The 20,170-nt window shown below is 33.8% G+C and overlaps 1 protein-coding gene across 17 annotated transcripts in view; it reads left to right on the plus strand.

Moving 5' to 3' along the window:
- The window catches only part of ROBO2 (roundabout guidance receptor 2), a 1,294,416-nt gene that overhangs the window by 1,191,032 nt on the left and 83,214 nt on the right, over positions 1-20,170 (plus strand). For all 17 annotated transcript variants that reach the window (XM_074389490.1, XM_074389491.1, XM_074389492.1 and 14 more), the window contains 6 exons: positions 676-800; positions 5,115-5,286; positions 11,066-11,271; positions 15,445-15,526; positions 15,962-16,124; positions 17,755-17,921. In XM_074389490.1, the coding sequence (XP_074245591.1) occupies positions 676-800; positions 5,115-5,286; positions 11,066-11,271; positions 15,445-15,526; positions 15,962-16,124; positions 17,755-17,921 (915 nt within the window). The remainder of the gene's footprint in view (positions 1-675; positions 801-5,114; positions 5,287-11,065; positions 11,272-15,444; positions 15,527-15,961; positions 16,125-17,754; positions 17,922-20,170) is intronic.

Raw genomic sequence — 20,170 nt, forward strand, 5'->3', positions numbered from 1 at the left:
TTAGTGCTCAGTAGGGGAACATAGTAATTACCTGACTAATGTTTATCTATCTAAATGAAATAAATTAGATTGAGTCAACCATTTTAATACATTTATTTACATTGCTGATTATCCTTGTATGTAATTTCCATGTCTTCAATTCTTCAATGTCTTTAATCTTTCAACTCTTGGATACTAGAATATAAGTAAGTTAAGAATAGAGATCGTGTTTTACACCTTCTGGTATCCCTGTGCCTTACATAATTCTTGTAGTTACTACAAAAACAACCAATGTTTATCAATAGATTGACTTTAGAGGAAGGAGATGGTCGAATAAGAGAGTGATTCTTTTTTATCTTTATTTATTTAAAAAGCAGAACCAACTTAAGCATTCATGTTTTTCCTTAAAAATGTTAAAATCATAAAAAAACTAATTTCCTATGCAAGTATCTATAGGCCAAAGGATTGCAATGTACAACATTTAAAGCATGTCTACTAAAAATCTGCTTCTTTCCTCACATTTGAGTGAATATAATGTCTTTCTTTTTGTGTTTAGAGAAGTGTATAAAGGTAAATAAAAAAACTGTAGTCTCTCTCTGGCACTGAGCAATCAACATAGTACTATATTTTCTCCTTGATATATTTTTCTTTGTCAATGGTTGATATTTACACACTTTCTTTTCTTTTAAATTATAGCTCCCCCACAGTTTGTGGTTCGGCCAAGAGATCAGATTGTTGCTCAAGGTCGAACAGTGACATTTCCCTGTGAAACTAAAGGAAACCCACAGCCAGCTGTTTTTTGGCAGAAAGAAGGCAGCCAGGTGAGTATGAGGCTTCACTGCTTTTCTGAAATCTCTGAACTTCCCCTGTCTCTGCTGCGCCTCAAAGCTTGCCTTGCTTCTCTTGTTCTCAATGTTTGAATTTATTTTATTTCTGAAAAAGAAACTAATGAGTTTAAAAATAAGTGGGAGTCAGATGTTCTAGTAATAGCATTCTTTATTTTCTAGTACTAATTTTTTCAAAATTCTGTCTCTTACACAGAATAGTAATAAAGCAGTATAACAAAATTACCTTTAAAAGTCCAACTGAAACCTCTGTAGCCATTTAAAATCTGTGAATGTAAAGCTAATTTTGTTTTCTTGCATTGAGTTAAGTGGTATGATAAAGTCAGGACATATGCAGTCTCTGTGATATGGAAAATATTTTTTTTAATTGGCCCAGAATTTAATTTCAATCCTCTCTCTTAGATATGCAGCATATATGACTTTTCTTATCCTTAATTAAAGCATGCTTCCGTTTAAGAGTAGGATAAATATTTTCTTTGCTGTTCTTCCTGGATTCATCCATAGTGGGGTTAGACAGTAAATAATACACAGTACATTAGAAGGAACCCATAGCTGTCTTGTCTTTGCTCTGCTCTGGTTTGTCCTCTCCAGCTCCCACTCTGGGAAACATAGCCTCTCAGAGTCTCTATGAAAAGTCAACTGGATACACTAGTTTTCTCATTTAGAACTTGGTCCAGACTTGGACAAGTGCTCAGCCTCTAGGTTCATAGGCAATGAGTGAAATTTCCAGCTTAAACTAGATCAAAAATTGTGTTATATGCCTAAGAATTTATCTGTGCATTCCTATGGGACCTGGAGATATTTTCAATCTAAACTTTCTAGAAATATGCACTTCTAGGCCAATTCTGAGGAAGAGACCTACTCGTGGTCTTCCTTATCACTTTTTGTTATTACTACATGTTCCAGAAAAAGTTTGGGGGAAATAATGGAAATCATTATTAAACATCTCTGGAAATCTAAAACCTTGGCCAGAGATGGGAAATGTAAGTTGCATTTGAAGACTCTGTTGATTAAAGCTTATATATGTTTATCTGCAACATGCATATGTGCAAGGAAACCTTTAGAAGTTCTGCTCAGCTGTTACCTCTTAATTGTTGTGGGTTTCTATAAATTCCTGTACAGCTCCCAGCTAGCAGTTCTAACAGCTGAGTCTTGATGGACAAATGGCCTTTTATTCTTTACTCAACTCTCCTCAAATCTCCTCTTGGGATTTGTGGAATGTAAATGTAGTGATGGGAATGTAAGGAAAGATAATGGCCATTGCCTTATCCCACATCAGAACTGTTCCAGGCCTTAACTCTCAAATCTTCTTTATAATTTAGTAATTAGAAAATAGGTTTCTACACATAGAGTCCTTTGACTCTTCGCTTTTAAATTCTTTTCAGATGTTAGTGTCTCAGACTCTAAAGTGAGTGTAAGGCAACATGACAGTTAAACACACACACACACACACACACACACATAGACATATATACATATACACCCACATGGCGAGACAGGCACACACATACACACAGACACACCACACAGACACACGCATGTACCACACACATACACAAAGACACACATACACACACATGCACACACATAGAAACACACACATACACACATACATACATATACACACACATAGACACATACACACAGATACACACATACACATATAAATGCACATATACACATATACAGAAAAAGGAGAGAATTCAAAATCCAGTTTCCACCTTATAAATTGTACAACCTTTGTAGTGGTATTTAAGTTTGCTGAAGCTCATTTTCTTAATCTTAAATACAGAGCTAATACATGTTACTTCACACAAGTAAAGTTTAAATGAATCAGTCGGTTTACATATAAAATTGCTTTACACATTACGCAGGTTAAGCAAGATGTTGTGTCACTGATAGTAAATATGATGTAAAGCAATTTGATCATTGCATATTTACACTTTATATCCATGTATTGAATGAAGTCTCATTATAACGTGCCTTTTTAGTATATAGATAAAACCATATCATGTGTAAATCACATCCCCTAAAGTGGCTCCAAGTTGAATTACAAGGTAGTTCATAAAATGTGTATTGGCCTTGTAGTTTAATAAACATGGTATTTAAATATGCTACATTTTTTGTAATGGTTTCAAAATAAATAAAAAATAGCATTCCTTTTTTTGCATTTAACAAAATAGCATATAATTCTAGATATGTTAATGTTAAAGATTACACAAAATCTTATGGCTAGTTTTCTTTTCCTCACCTATCTCTCTCCCATCACAGAGACAGGGGTAGAGATAGAGAGGGATGGGGTGAAAGAAGGAGAGAGAGAAAAAAAATACTGTGAATGATAACAAGAGATAAGTGCTTGAGCAAATTTTCAAATCATGAATTGGAATATTGGGAAAAAATAAATTGGTCTTACTATCTCTAGTATCCAGTTTTTACAGTGATCTATGACCATCCATCAGTAGAAACAGTTAAAAGCCTGGACTTAATGGTCCATATTCCTCAATATATGCTGATAATGCCAATTAGCTCTAATAGGATACCCAGACACTCTCCAAGGCAGGAAGAGCTGTGAAGTTCCCAGCTTTTCTTGCAATCCATTTTCTTTTGCCTATGTCACGTAAGCAGGGAATAAAGCTGATGGGTTAACCTTCATGTAATGCCATTTTCCATGTCAAAGAATCATTTAGAAGGTGGACTGATGGTACATCGTAGAGGATGAGATCCCATGGAGAATAAAGCCCCTCTGATGTATTAGTGCTATGTAAATTAGTATTCTAACAGCTAATTGTAGGAAAGTGTGCACTTTGAGTTATTGTATCATTTTCAAATGACTTGAAAATTTAGATTCTCTCTTTTAGCTGCTTCATTTTGGTAATACATTTGGAATCTACAGTAGAATCAGCTGATTCTCAAATTGTGTTTCATATGCATGAAAATGTCTAGCCTTATACAGTAGTACACATTTTATGAGGTCAATAGCATATCGAAATTACATTTCTGACATGCTACCAAACATCACTCCTTTTAGAAGGAGTTTAATAACATGGTAATGTTTATGTAAAGTGGGCTTATAGTGTCACACTTGAATCTAATAAAGTGGACATCCATCATGTTGCAATAAAGAGAAGAGCTTCTAATTAAAGTGGGACATCATTTGCTGGATTAAAGTCATTTAGCATAATTGAAAAGTGTTAATACCCTATTTTATCCTCTTCCATTGGTATTACTTCAAGGGTAAAAACATTTTAAGGTGAAAATGTGTCCTGTGCCTTTAATTGAATGTTATTACCTCCTGATTGCAACGTATTGAAACTGTTTAATTACAAACCTGGAAAATTAATTACTATATGGAGAAACAGATCCCAGAGGGTTATTATGTCCTTTTTTGTAAGTAAATACAACATAAAAATTGATATCTTCTTATTTATAATCCAACTTGGAAACATGCCTCAATATAATTTATTATACTCAAATGTTTTTCTTAATTGAACAACAGTAAAGCAACATAGTTCATCCAAATTAATGTTACTCCTCTCATAGCGGAACTTTTACAAGTTGTGATTAGGCAATATATTTTTAATAAGAGATATAGCGTAAACTAAAGTAATATTGTTTTTAAAAGAAAGTAATACTATGAAATTGTTTAAGGTATACACTTTTAGAAAAATTCTACATTTTCTTTTTATCTACAGTAATTTGTTTAATCTTGCTTAAAATGTAACATTTATTCGTAGCTCCATTCAAAGCTGCAAAAACTTTATAGCAGTAGAGTCAGCTCTCTGTCACACACTTTTGAACAACTTCGGGAAAAATTCAACTGAGTCCATCAAGTATTCAAATGATTAACGGCGATTATATTTTGCATTCTTCAGGGCTGTGCTGTTTATAGAACCCATACACAATTAATGTTATGGCCAGATCTTCATAAGGTCTTCAAGTTGAGTCAGATTAGAGCTGTTTTGCCCATTTTCCAGGTGAAGAAACCAGTTTCAAAGACATTAAGTAACTAGCAGAAAATCAGGCTGGGATAAAGATCCCTATTCTTTAAAAACAAAAATGTCTATACTTTCAGCTAGCAGATATTGACATTTTGGATGGTATTATTTCACCATGAATTGGAAAAAGTTTATCAATCAATGAAACCCACTGTGTGGCATTAAACATTTCTGTGCCATATATTTTTTAATCTATGTATTTTCTTTTTCCCATTATGTTTGCTAACTGTAGTAGCGTTTATTAACATTGTTTTAAGTAAAAAGAATACTGATGAGATTGTGTTTGCTTCCACAGAACCTACTTTTCCCAAACCAGCCCCAGCAGCCCAACAGTAGATGCTCAGTGTCACCAACAGGAGACCTCACAATCACCAACATTCAACGTTCCGACGCAGGTTACTACATCTGCCAGGCCTTAACTGTGGCAGGAAGCATTTTAGCAAAAGCTCAGCTGGAGGTTACTGATGGTGCGATATCTTTATTCAATTTCTCTTATGAAAACAATGATTTTTATTTCTAGATACACCTTAATCATGTGGAGCTTGCCGATTTGTTAAATCATCTCTGTGCATGCTTATCTTTTCACTTTGAATCCAAGTCACATTTTTTTAGTAGTTTCTAATTCTCCCTGATTGAATACCAGTTATTTTTCCTAAAGAAGAACTTCAGAGACAAAGTATTTAATTCTTAAAAATAGAATAGTGCATTATTTTAAATAAGTGTTATTACACTCACTGCACATTAAAATATAATCTGTATATCTTTATTTAGATTTTATGCTGACATGATTTGTTCTACTAGACATTCATAATTTTGTTTTACTCTAGGAGGAGGTGATGCCACTTTTAATATTATCAGAGATGAGTTTTCAGTTAGCTAATCCCATGAGGACATTCCTATGACTTTAATTATTCACTTACTAAGTTAAATTAACTACCTTTCAAAGTGCTGAAGAATGCTAAAATTATTTTTGTTTGTACATATGCACTTTGAATCTTAACTGAGGCACCTACATTCATAGTGAAAGTTGAAAAGGATGAAGGATTCTGCATAATCTGATTTTTTTTTCCCCAGCAGCTTATTTGTCACAATTGACAGCTAGCGAGTTTGAGTTATTTCATGAACCTCTGAGCATGAATTTAATCCCTATTCTTTGATGTCTTAAATTGAAAATTCTTTCTTACTTTCCTCTATTTGTGAGGATTTTTATTTTTGTTTTCTCCCCTAATGCTGGCTTCTGAGATATAAGTGCTATGGTCTGTGGCCTCTCTTGATCCCCTTCTTTATCTGCTGGTGAAATTTGATGTGCTTTCATACAATTCAAATTTACATGTAGATTAAAAGGTCATTCAAAATTAATAGAAAGGCAGTATTTTTTAATATCTGTTCATGGTATGGCCTGATTCAGTGACATGTCAGGAATGGGAATAAATAGAACAGACAAACATTGGCTGCAGGGACATTGAGTCGTTAATGGCTGCACCTGCTGATGCTGCAGAGATTTACTGCTATGAAACTAAAAGGAGAAGTCAGGTTCAAGGGTAGCAGTGATGAGAAATTCTTCTTTAGATGGGCAAGGTCTTTGATTCTCTGTACCTCCATATTTCTTTAAAAGAATAAAAGGTAATTATTAATCATTTTAAAGATCTTATGATTTCACCTGTCAGCAAAAATGTCCAGATATATACACTTGAAAAATAAGATATTGTGGTCAAAGCCTACTTTTATTCTAGTCCTAAGAACACTCCAAACATAATGCTTATGATATTGGCTCTCATTTAGCTACTTTTACAATATTTTATGGAAGATTGACTCTCAAATATTTCTAAATGAAGAAATTGTTATGGAAAAGGCAAATCATATTTGTAGAAAGCAAAACTGATGAACTAAAAGAGCCAATTATTGTGACTTATATGGTTCATAAAACAGGTAGATATTCAGGATTACGTCTGATACAATAAGTGGAAAACCTTTGAGACCTTACACTAGTTCATGATATCTCACAAACCAGTAGTTATTCTAAATTTCCTTCTGGTCAAAAATAAGTGATAACCAACTTTAAATCTACCCACTGAGATGGCTCTGGCCACCTTGCTACAACTGGCTTGGATATTAATTCCTATATTGATTTTTACTTGAGTAAGGAATTACAAAGTCAAGATCCTTTTGCAGACACATTGATTGGAAGTTACAGTGTTGTTGATGTTGACAGTAAATACATGAAACTATAAGAACTAAATATATACACACAAATTATAAATGCATCTGTCTATAAAACTGAAGTTGCCACATTGGCTCATACCTTAAGCTTCTATTCATAGTTTTGATTTTTCATATTGGTTAATAATTTAATAATATCTGAGCCATTATTTTCATTTTGAACACATTTATTTCTATAATAATTCAGGGAATTTTAGAGCCATTTGCAATTCCATGGTAGAATGAAAACCTATGTCATGTTCAGAGTAACAAATGATTACATGCATACCTTGTTTTATTGTACTTTGCAGATACCAAATATTTTACAAATTGAAGGTTTATGGCTACTCTGGGTCAAGCAAGTCTATTGGTGCCATTTTACTAATGTCATGTGCTCACTTTGTGTCTCCATGTCACATTTTGGTAATTCTCACAATGTTTCTAACAATTTCATTATTATTACATCTGTTATGGTGGTTTATGATCAGTGATCTTTGAAATTGCTATAATTTTGGGGGGTTACTACAAACTGTGCCCATATAAGATGACAAATTTAATTGATACATGTGTGTGCTCTGACTTCTTTACTCACCGGCAATTCCCTGTCTTTCTTTCTCTCCCTGAGCATCCCTATTCCTTGAGACACAGAAGTTTTGGAATTAGGTCAGTCAGTATTTCTACAATGTCCTCCAGGTGTTCAAGCAAAAAGTCAGATGTCTCTCACTTTAAATTAAAAGCTACAAAGGCTTAAGTTTAGTGAGGAAGGCATGTCAAAAACCGAAATAGGCCAAAAGCTAGGCCTCTTGTGCTAAACAGTTAGCAAAGTTATGCATGCAAAGGAAAAGTTTTTGAAGGAAACTATAAGTGCCACTCCAGTGAACACAAAAATGATAAGAAAGTCAAACAGCCTATTGCTGATAAGAAGAAAGTTTCAGTGTCTGAATAGATCAGTGAGTCACGACATTCCCTTAAGCCAAAGTCAATCCAGAACAAGGCCCTAACTCTCTTCAGTTATGTGAAGGCTGAGAGAGGTGAGGTAGCTGTAGAAGAACAAAATGAAGGTAGCAGGGGATGGTTGATGGGATTTAAGGAAAAAAGCCATCTTTATAACAAAAAGTACAAGGTGAAACATCAAGAGCTGATTTTGAGCTTCATGTACTTATTCAGAAGCTCATTAATGAAACAGGCTACACTAAACAGATTTTCAATGCAGACAAAGGCTGAAGAAGAGAAGTCAACGTCTGTCTTCAAATGACAGGCTAACTCTTCTGTAACTAATGTAGCTGGTGACTTTAGGATTAAGCTAATGCTCATTTACTATTTCAAAAATTTTATGACCCTTAAGAATTATTCCAAATCTACTCTGCCTGTGCTCTATAAATGGAAAAACAAAGCCTGAATGACAGCAGCACATCTGTTTACAGCATGGTTTACCGAATATTTTCAGTACACTCTTGAGATCTACTCTTCAGAAAAAAAATTTCTTTCAAAACATTACTTCTCATCCATGATGTACCTTGTCACCCAAGAGCTCTGATAGAGATGTACAAAGAGATTAATGTCCTTATATATGTTAACACAACATCTATTCAGAAGCTTATGGATCAAAGAATAATTTCAACTTTCAGGTCTTATTCAAAAAATATGTTTTCAAGGCTATAGCTGCCAAAGACAGTAATTCAACTGAAGGATCTGGGCAAGGTTAATTAAAAACCTTCTGGAAAGGATTTACCATCATAGATGTCATGAAGAACGTTTATGATTTATGGTATCAGGCCAAAACATCAACATTATGAGGAGTTTGTAATGTTGGATGACTTTGAGGGGTTCAAGACTTCAGTGGAGGAAGTAACTGCATGTGTGGTAGAAATAGGAAAAGAACTAGAAGTAAAACTGGAGCCTGAAGATGTGACTGAATTGCTACAGGCACATAATACAAGCTGAACAGTTGAAAAGTTGCTTCTTATGGATAAGCAAAGAAAGTGATGACTTGTGATGAAATCTACTTCTGTTTAATCTTGTGGAAGTGACAACAAAGGATTCAAGATATCACATAAACTTAATTAATAAAGCAACATCAAAGTCTGAGAGAATTGACTCCAATTTTGAAAGATATTTTACTGTGGATAAAATACTATCACACAGCATTGCATGCTACTGAAAAAATCTTTCATGAAAGGAATAGTGAATCAATATGGTAAGCTTTATTGTCTTCTTTTAAGAAACTGGCGCAACTATCCCAGACTTCAGCAACCATTACCCTGGTCAGTTAGCAACCATCAACACTGAGGCAAGATCCTCCATCACCAAAAATATTACCACTCTAGGCTCAAACGATCGTTAGCATATTTTAGCAATAAAGTATTTTTAAGGCATGAACATAGTTTTTTTAGACATAGTATTATTCTATACTTAATAGACTCCAGCATAGCGTAAACATAACTCTTAAATGCACTGGGAAATAAAATCCGTGTGACCTTCGTTATTGCAGTATTTGCTTTATTGTTGTGGTCTAGAACCAAACCTACAGCAACCCTGAGATATTCCTGTATTCCATTTATATCAGTGTATCTGTTTTCACATTTTTATATAGACTCACTTTCTGGAAATATTTGTAATTCAAGGATTCAGAAAAGATGAAATTGCTAATGATGATGAATAGTGCTATGTTGAGGAACAATTTTACTGATCATAGATTAAGCTAATATGTTTCAGTATACTTGAGTTTCAAGATATTTCTTCAGAAGACCTCCGCATTAGTTCACTGTCATTGTTCTTTATTTCTTCTTTTCTTTTGCTATCTTTTTCTCTTAGAGAATTAGGAAATTGTAATCAGCATTCTGTGAATAGAGCTAATATAAATTAAAAAGACTGGGGACATAAGATATATTTATATCTTGTCCTGACAATAAATGCCACATCATGATCTTATATGAATGGTTTATTGAGGATTTATAATGCATAGTGAGAGAAAACCATGGAGTTGTTCACAGTTCACTGGAATCCCTAAATGTTCATTTAACCTTTGACCATCGTGTCATGGAAACCTGTGGTCATCTTTCACCCGTAAGATCCTTGAAACTGAAAATTATGTCTGGCCAGGAGATTTTCAATTATTTTATTGATCAGATTCATTCAAAAGGTGATGAGCTACTCATTTGGTCAGTAAAAAAAGGAAAGAAAAAAACTAATTAGATGACCTTTGGCTGCATCTAATGATTTCATGGATATGACAATAAAAGCAGGTTATAAGAAGTTACCTGAATTCTGCATAGGTATTTAATTTGAAAAAAAAATCATTTAAAATTTAATTAGTGTGCTCTACTCTGGTAATACAGACTCACTTTCTCACTGCATTAAAAATTATAACGTTTTGTTTATTGGTCTTCTCTTTCTGACCCAGAAGGATAAGTCCCATGAAACTTACAGTTTGAATTTCTATTTGCCTAATTATTGCCAGATGTGCCAGAATTATTAAAATATTCTACTTCAATATTTTTCTAAAATATTTTATTTAGTATTGAAAGTAAAAATTTGATGAAAAAAGCTGCAAAATAAATGATTCTAATTTTTGTTTGTGAACAATAAACAATTTTTACTGTTTTTCTTGGGTTTTATCATGAATAAAGTAGGTTCAGAATCTGCAATGTTTTGATATGAAGGGACCCTGTATTAGAAATTCTAGCTTCAATTAAATATGGCTGGCTTTCTCATGATAGGTTCTGAAAAGGCTGCTTATTTTAATGTTTTATTCCCCCAAACTGTGAACTCTAATAAAGATCTCAATATCATTTTAATTATAGATAACACAGAGGAAGTTATTGACAAAAATAGTACAGCTGTAGTATACTATATTTGTATGTATGTATAGATGATAGATGTATGATAGATTTAGAATATATGTTACTAAGAATATACATATTACTTAGAATGAGTTATGAGTAATACATACTGTGTTGGGATTTCACTTTACTTTCAATGTCAATATATCAAGACTACTGGACTTCATTGAAGTTAAAATACCCTGAAAATAGCTTTATTCTTTAGTTTTGACAGATAGACCTCCACCTATAATTCTACAAGGCCCAGCCAACCAAACGCTGGCAGTGGATGGTACAGCATTACTGAAATGTAAAGCCACTGGTGATCCTCTTCCTGTGATTAGCTGGCTAAAGGAAGGATTTACTTTTCTGGGTAGAGACCCAAGAGCAACTATACAAGAGCAAGGCACGCTGCAGATTAAGAATTTACGGGTAAGTAGTATTCATCTACACATAAGAGCTGCTCTACGGAAAAATTATGTTGTGAAATTAAAATCTTATATCCTAGTATAATTGCTGTACATTTAAAAACAGTTAAAGTTTTTACTTATTTTAAAAATCATGGATTGAAATTAGAGGAAAGGTCCTTTTTATTTTTATTTTTTTGTTACACATTCAAAACAGAACTTTGGAACTTTTATTCCTGCATTCTATTCCATATGCATACAATTAATACATCTAGAAATCTTAAACACATAGCATTAATACGAGTAGTAGGATATTGAAATGGCAAAAGTGACAAACACTTCTGATTTACTTTCATTAACCAAAGAATATTGTAAGGAAATGTAGTTAAAGTCGCTTGGCCAAAGAAGTGAGTAGAAGAAAAACAAAGAGATGAGACTGAGTACATAAAAGGCAAGTTTCCCTAATTAGTGGAAAACCTTAGAGTTTAGGTTAAGTTGCCGTGTAGTTTAGAATTAAACCCATGGAAAGAACAAGGCATTGTTGGTTTTTTACTGACATTTACATGATAAAGAATGAACATTCCTGACAACTTAAAAAGTCAGTCCTGCTTCAGGAGCAAAACAAAATAAGATGTCTACTTCTGAATATTGTATCCATTATCTATTATTATGTAACACTATTAACAAAAATATAGTGGTTAAAAGCAACACACATTTACTATATCACTGTTCCTGTGAGTTAGGAGCCTAGACATGACTTAGCTGGGTCTTTTGCTTCAGGGTCTTACAAGGCTACAGTTAGGTGTCATTTAGAGTTGCCATCTCATATGAAGATTGACACAGGATGGGTTGCTACCAACAACATTATTCTTGGTAGCATTCAGTTCCTTGTGGCTACTGGACCAACAGCCTCACCTTCTTGATGGCTGTTGGCAGGAGGTTGCCTGTAGTCCCCTGCCATCTGGCTCTTCCCTGTATCACTACCTGCTTTCTCCAAGTCAGCAAGGAAGAGAGTCTCCTAGCAAGATGGACATTCCAGTCCTATGTAATGAATCACAAACATGACATACTGACATTTTCGCAGTATTACATTGGCCAAAAGAAAACCAGCAGGTTCCACTTGCACTCCAGGTGAAAGATCACACAAGATACAAATACCAGAAGAGTGTTATTGTGGAGGCCACGTGTCCTCTACCAGTGAGTATATTCAACTCATTCAACCAGGTATTGTAAGTCTCGGCCTCCTACCTGCTGCATAGCAAGTGCTATGCTAAAGCTGGAGAGTATATTTTAGTAATCACAATATTGAGGATGAGACTCAGAGCTAAGGTAGATGATGTAATAGTGCATGACGAAAAATTCAGTGGAGGAGCAATTAGTAGAATCTTCTGTCCAGGTGGAAATTCAGAACCAAGATGAAGAAAACTACTTTTTAGAATTTTCCCATTCTGGAGCTAAAAAGAAAAGCAAACATTTTTAACCACACTTACTTCCAAATGACAACAATTTGGCATATTCTTCTCTTATGATGGGAATGTATTTACAATTACAGGTTTCTATGATTATCACTATATCATACAGATATATATGACAAAACAAAGTGACTATTTTTGCTATGTGCACACAAGAACACATAAGTTTTTAATTTGTATATATAATATTTGTCTTTAATTTTTGAGAAGCAGGCATTAATTATTGCCTGAAGTAGAAAAAAAATATGGCCAAATTAAGTTAAAAGAAAAGTAGATTAATACAGATATTTTGAGCCTGTCTTTTTATTTATTGTAAAGGAATTGTTAACCTCCTTAGAACAAAATGGAAGTTATTAAAAAATTAATGCCAACTATCTTTGTGTAAACACTTTAACCTCTGTCTCTGGGCTAAAGGCAGTCTTGGGCCATGGAGGTTAATGCATTTTCACTGTATCACTGAATTAAAGGGTATGCTTGAGTAGTCAAGATTTCTAGTAGTGTTTGAAAGAAGCAATTAAAGGTGGGTGCTTGATGATGTCAAACAAACTTTGTGCCCTCTGACAGGGTTCTGAGCAGTCTCTCTGAGCTGCCAGCTCCTGAGAGCTTGTCTGCAGCCAAGTGTACAAGGAGAAAAGTAGATGATGGAGTTTACCTACACATTAATCTCTTTTTATAGCAATTTATTAAGGGTAAAAGGACAAGGGTGGAAAAGATGAGAATCACTCCTGACCAGAAAAGACATATTTAAAATTAAAGGACTAAAATGTGGTGATGATGGTCATACAAGACTGAGTTTTAGCAATGAAATTTAGGTTTTTGAGAAACTCCAAAATGAAAACGTTCTTTTTCTGGAACATGACTGTCTTTAAAGGGAGAGAAAAATGGGCTTCCCAGTAGGTCACTCATACAGTCAAGAGCATTTCCATAGGTTGTATTCCTTTGTGTCTCATCACTTTTTTAAAGTACTTAATGCAAGGTAAAAAAAATAATAATAATAACATGATGAATACTGTGTTCTCCTAGGCCAGCTAATTGGTAACTGAATCTTTATCTTTTGAGAAGTAGAATATTCCAGCACTCATTAAAACATACCTACCACAGCTAATGTCATACTTGTATCTCTATACAATGACAAGGAGATGCAGTTAAGATGCATTACCTACATACTTTTCTTTTAGCATTTGCAAGTAATAACAAGTGCTACCTTTTAGTTCAACAGCCATAATAAAATGCAAATTCTTTTACTCTTTCACAGACCATATTCAAATGAACATCCCATTAAAATCCAGCCTCAGCTCGTTATATTTAGTTTGTGAGTGATGCTTCTTAAATGCAAGGGTTTCTAATGACTATAATATGTGCACAGCCACATTTGAAAGAATGGCTCTTTCTACAATGGCTATCCCCATCATCCCTCTGTGTAATAGAAGACAGTTGCACAGAGATAATATGGCAAAGAATGTCATGCCAGAGCAATCTGAAACTTAAGTTAAAATACATAACGACCTTTAAAATCAATTAAGATAGTGAAATGGCAGTAACATCCAGGCACTAATGATTTACCTGAGAATCAATCAGGAAAGCTTGAGTCATCAATACACTTACAGTTTGAACCCAGCAGATATAATATTCCGTGAACTACTACAGTTCATCAACAATTAGACTGGTGTTCATCGCAGAATATTAATTCTACATCTTGTGCCTTGTCTTATTTTGTTTGGTCATCGGATTCTCTTCCCAGTGTGACTTTTCCTTCACCCCTAAATTGATGAGAGTGAATGTTGTTTGCAGTGTAAGCCCACAAGGCCTGATCACAGAGAGAATTTGAGTTTCCTCTTTTACTGATCTTGGGGCTTTTTTCAAAATAGAATCACAGAATCTTCTGCTTTTTGCATTTGTAAAAGAGAATTCTTGATTACATTATGAAGTTTTTCTCAAGTCTTTTGCCACTCTTCTGTGAATAACAAAACCATTAGAAGTGATCAATGAAATGACAAATTTCAATTGTGCTCAAAAAATGAGTTATGAATTTGGATATTTTCATGGTCCCTTTCAGCTTGAAACCGCAGTCACTCCATAGCCATGCTTTTTTCAAATGATACTTTATATTATTCATTGTTCCACTACTGTAATTTACATATAAGTGAATTTTGAAATTTTTAAAAGAAGAAATTTACCTTAAAAACATTTCTCTTTCTTCTTCACTTTTTTCCATGTCTTTGAAAAGAAAAGTGTGGTCCCCTTATTGCTTATTTTCTTGGGTACATTTTATTCATTGGAACATAGTTTATTTGAGACAGAATAAATAAAGATTACACAAGATACAAATACCAGAATGATGTTATTGTGGAGGCCACCTGTCCTCTACCAGTAAGTATATTCAACTCATTCAACCAGGTATTGTAAGACAGCCCCACCATAAAATGGAGTTAAGAGGCAAGAGTATTACCAGGGAGCAAGAAAAAGAGAGGGGCAAATAGTTTATCAGATGAATAACATTTAGTTGCACAAATATGATTTTAAAAGCCCCTTAGATCAGTTATGAATAATATTATATGAGTTTATCTCAATATTTTACGTGTACATATAATTGACTCTAATGCATAATTTGGACAGCAAAATGATACATCTAGCTTTAAGAAATTAAACATTGCCTAGTTGTCATTGAGTAATTATTCTGCAAATTGATTGAAACAATGAAATTCTCTCCCTTCTATGCACACCAGATTTCTGATACTGGCACTTACACTTGTGTGGCTACAAGTTCAAGTGGAGAGACTTCCTGGAGCGCAGTGCTGGATGTGACAGGTGAGGACTTTGTGAATTAGCAGAAACCTTGAGCCCCTTTTAGTGATAGCTCAATATCAAATAATAAGTTAATGGGAGATTCAAGTGTTTAATTCATTGAATGTAAATTTAAGTCTTTACGTTTGATGCCACGTTTTAATTCATGCATGAGTTTGCACCTAGCATTGCATTTGTGGAATTTAATATGCTTATCCTTGATAACCTTGTTATTTTATTTCCTGTGAAATGTAAGGAATTCTAGTGATCATGTGTAAAAGTGCAGCTTAGTTTTATTAACATGCAGGAGAAGCACATACTCACTTACATACTTACGATTCATGGAGATGAATTTCTCACTGTCTAGGTCAAGTCTTTTAGTAGATTGCTTCCTTCTTTTAGGCAATATTGTCAACTTATGCAATCAGGAATGAAGTTTTTTCTGTCTGTTCTCTATAGAATCTGGAGCAACAATCAGTAAAAATTATGATTTAAGTGACCTGCCAGGTCCACCATCCAAACCGCAGGTCACTGATGTTACTAAGAACACTGTCACCTTGTCCTGGCAACCAGGTACCCCTGGAACCCTTCCAGCAAGTGCATATATCATTGAGGCTTTCAGGTATGGCACAATTCCATTTTTCTCCATTGGGTTTTTGCTTTAGCTCCTGTATTCTGAAATACCACCTGAACTATCCTGCTGTTTTATTAAAGACAAGTTCAATCAATGCATTTTAAGAATTGATCTATTCTATCTGACTTTATTCAAGAATATACTTAATTTTTCTTAGTTTACAACTTAATTATAAGATTTAAATATGCATTATTCATGCCTATGTCTATAGGGATCCGATTCATAACATAATGACTTAGCTTCATTTTTTAGCTAGGCCATTGTAGGCATTTAATGTGAGAATTTAGGCATTAAAACTGGGTAGAAAATAATTTTATTAGGTGTAGGCACAGGACGTCTTGAAATTATGCAACATTTATTGCAGCAGGGGACTCTGGCATTTTTATTCCTAATAATTAGAGCATAACCTAAAATAATCCCATTGTTATTATACCATATATTGCATAAATATGTTAGATATTCCTGAAAGACAATTAAAAACAATAATTAAGCAATTTATTCCTTATACTTCTAGTTGCTTAATGGAAAAGACATTTCCATGTGTTATTTGAAACAATTGTTGCTGATTTAAAGATATAAATGTAAATATCATCATAAAATTGTCCTATGAGAATTTGATAAAATGTTTACACAAATGGTAACATGTGTTTTCATATTTCCTTTCAAATGTGCTTTTATGTGGCATTATAAATTTTAAAGGATAACCACTGTTCTTTTTAAACATTAGGACAAATGATCACTTTCTTTTAAGATTTCTCTGATCATTACTTAAGGTAATGCTAGATACTTAACTTCCAAATTTAAAAATACTATGTTTCTGTAATTCTTATGCTTGGAAAGTTAAGGATGTCAGAAAAATAAACTGACTGCCCTGAAAATTACAATTTCCCCTTCTTCTGAGCAAAACTAGCATTTGACCTTAGACAAACTGTTCTAAAATGACATCCGTCTGTGGCCAGCTATAAAAGGGTCCTCATACACAGATTCAGAGATATTTCACAATTCTGAGATGAGAAATCACAATACTGTGTAATGTACAACTTTGTTAAAAATGTAACCAAGGGAAAATATTCATTACATGCTTCCTTTCTTCTTTTACAGATATGTAGTTTTAGAAGGCTCTATTATAATATTGCATGTGGAATTGATGCAAAAGAAAACACACCTTGTAACAGGAAAATGTATTGGCATAATTTACTCTGTAGTCCATTTATTCTTTCTACAGGTTTATTCTTTTCAAGGTATATATAAATATATATACATTTACAAGGACCATACTTATTGTATAAACTTGATGTTGTGATCTTGGCCTCTGTTCCTTTTACAGGTATTCATTTAGTGGGCTGCTGTGCATTAGCAAAGGGCTGTCACATCTCCTGGGCTGAGTTTAATTGTGTTGTGCATGGCACTTTCGTTAGGTGGGCTCGGCTTTGTTGTTGAATAAACTGAAATCATCCAAATGTTTCATTTATTGGGCTGAACACTTCAAGTGTTGTGTGTGTGTGTGTGTGTGTGTGTGTGTTTAATTTTCAGCCATTAACCTTTGTCATTGATATCCTACTCCATTTCCAGTATTCAAACGACTGTTCTTTAAATGAAATTTCTGTTGGTGTTTCAGCCAATCGGTGAGCAATAGCTGGCAGACTGTGGCAAACCATGTAAAGACCACCCTCTATACTGTAAGAGGACTGCGGCCCAATACAATCTACTTATTCATGGTCAGAACGATCAACCCCCAAGGTCTCAGTGATCCAAGCCCCATGTCAGATCCTGTGCGCACACAAGGTAATTTCAATAGCTGTCAACATGACTGGTTCTCGGAAGAAACATCAGATATTTAAGAATAAGGGGATTGATGAGGAAATGTAAATGTGCCTGCATTGCTTTTTATGATGGTTCACGAGGCTTTATCCAGGGAAGGAGAAGGTAGCTTGCTGTTTACCTTGGTGAGATGTGTCCTCTTTCTGGAGTTTTCAGGGTTTATTCAGCAAAAAATAAACAAAATAATTGGTTATTTCTACATAGAATGAATCCACCCAATTAGAGCTTCACTATATTTCAAAGGAAGGAAAATGTTTCTCCTTCTCGAAATGTAATTATACAACAACAGAAAAGTGGTCTTTAATGAATAGATGCCCAAATAGAGTTAGAAAAGTGATTTCCTATTGTTCAGGAATTCTGTTTTTATGATGCAGTGGTTCTGAGTATGGTTTCTGGGTTAGCAGCATTTGCATAGCCTAGAACTATTAGAAATACAGATTTTCAGGCTCAGACTCAATGGTCTGAGGTTGGGGCTCAGTGCTTGTGTTAACAATCCCACCTTGTGATGCTGATGTATAAGTTTACAACCACTGCTACGATGAATTTCATTAAATCAGGTGTTTAAAGGAGCAATTTGTAGAAGAAAGCAGAACATCAAGTGTTCTTTCTAAAGAACTCATTTTTTTTTACTATAATGTAAAATATACACAGAATATTAAAATGTATTTTCAAAACGGCAGATTACATAATTTCATCTTTATTACTTGTCTCTTCAAACTGAGAAGTCATTGGAGTCTCAGCTTTAATGTGCAAGGCTACCTTATAGTTTCCCTTCTGACAAGTAGGTGAAGGAAATTAATAAAATAGAAATGGTAATTTTATTATTTGTTATAACCTACTTCCCACAGGGTTCTTCAGAAAGGGTTAATTATTTCTTATTTGTAAAAGACTTGGAGCAAGATATAATTCACAGTAGTATTTTTATGCAATGAAAAGCACCATACAGCCATAAAATATTATTATAATTACAATGTAGTTCAGTGATAGTAACTAGCATGCTATTATAACAGAGAAGAGCGCCTTAAAGGAATCGAGTGAAATAAAGTCACCACGTGACTTTGTAACATTGCTGACATGATGACAGTCAAGGGAGGAGGGAATGCCATTTTGCTATTGTTCTCTAAGCAGTAATGTGATTAATTTTCCATGATGATAAAGGGCCTGTAGGTAAAGAACCTGTCTCTTGAGAAAGAAAAAGCACAACAAGGAATTCGGAGATCTGAAACTAGTTATATTTTACCTGCCTAGATCCGGTAGCTTTTTACTGTGTTTGAATAAAGTGTGTAAATTATATTATTGAACATAAAATGGAAGAAGTGTACAATTTTAAGTTAAGAAATTATAGTACCGAGATCATTTATACCTATGTGGATAGAAATGGTTTTTGTGTGTAGCCAATGAAAGGTAGAAAGAGATCAGAATGGGAAGATATTTAGTGTGATTGTATCTGGCAGATATTTTCGATCATTCAGTAACTATGACATTCACTACATCTTGACTCATAAAATAACTCTCAGTGAAAAGATCAAGAAAGATTAATGAAAAGTTGTTTGTGGTCTTCTTTGTTCTAGATAGAGCAAAAGACTTACGTGCTCTTAACAAATATTCAATAGGAAAACTCCTGTTTTGTGTCTGAATGTCAGGATTATTTTTGGATACCATACTTTCAGCAGCTTTGCAATCTGCAAAGCACTTCTTTTCAAATAACACTTTGCTTTGTGAGCTCTTTTTTTTCAAAGATATTAAATAACAGAGAATCTAGAAATCTTTTATTTCATTAAAGGAACAAATACTTGCATTATCAACAGGAAAACAGAACATACCTATATAGGCATAGATTAATATTATTCACATACAGGGACTTTTTTCCAAATTAAGTAAAATTTCATTTTACTGTTTATGTTAAAAATGAAAAAAGGTAGAATTGGAAAAAATTACCTAAGTATCATCTCAGTTATTTATGACCCAATTTAAGGTATTGTACCCAATTGAAGTAATAGCTGAGAAATTTTTTTAAAATACTTTTTCAAGAGTGCTGCATTGTAGCCTGAGATAATAAGAGAAAACAGGATTAAGAAAATAAATAGTTTTAAATTGGACTTATTTTCTCAAATACAGTAATTGGAGAAAACCAATTCAACAACATTGTGTACCAGTTTAAAAAGTTAATTTGAGTATGTGTAAAATTCAATGTTTAATATAAATTGGATGGG

This window comes from Saimiri boliviensis, chromosome 18 (assembly GCF_048565385.1).
Source record: "Saimiri boliviensis isolate mSaiBol1 chromosome 18, mSaiBol1.pri, whole genome shotgun sequence".
Lineage (NCBI taxonomy): Eukaryota > Metazoa > Chordata > Mammalia > Primates > Cebidae > Saimiri > Saimiri boliviensis.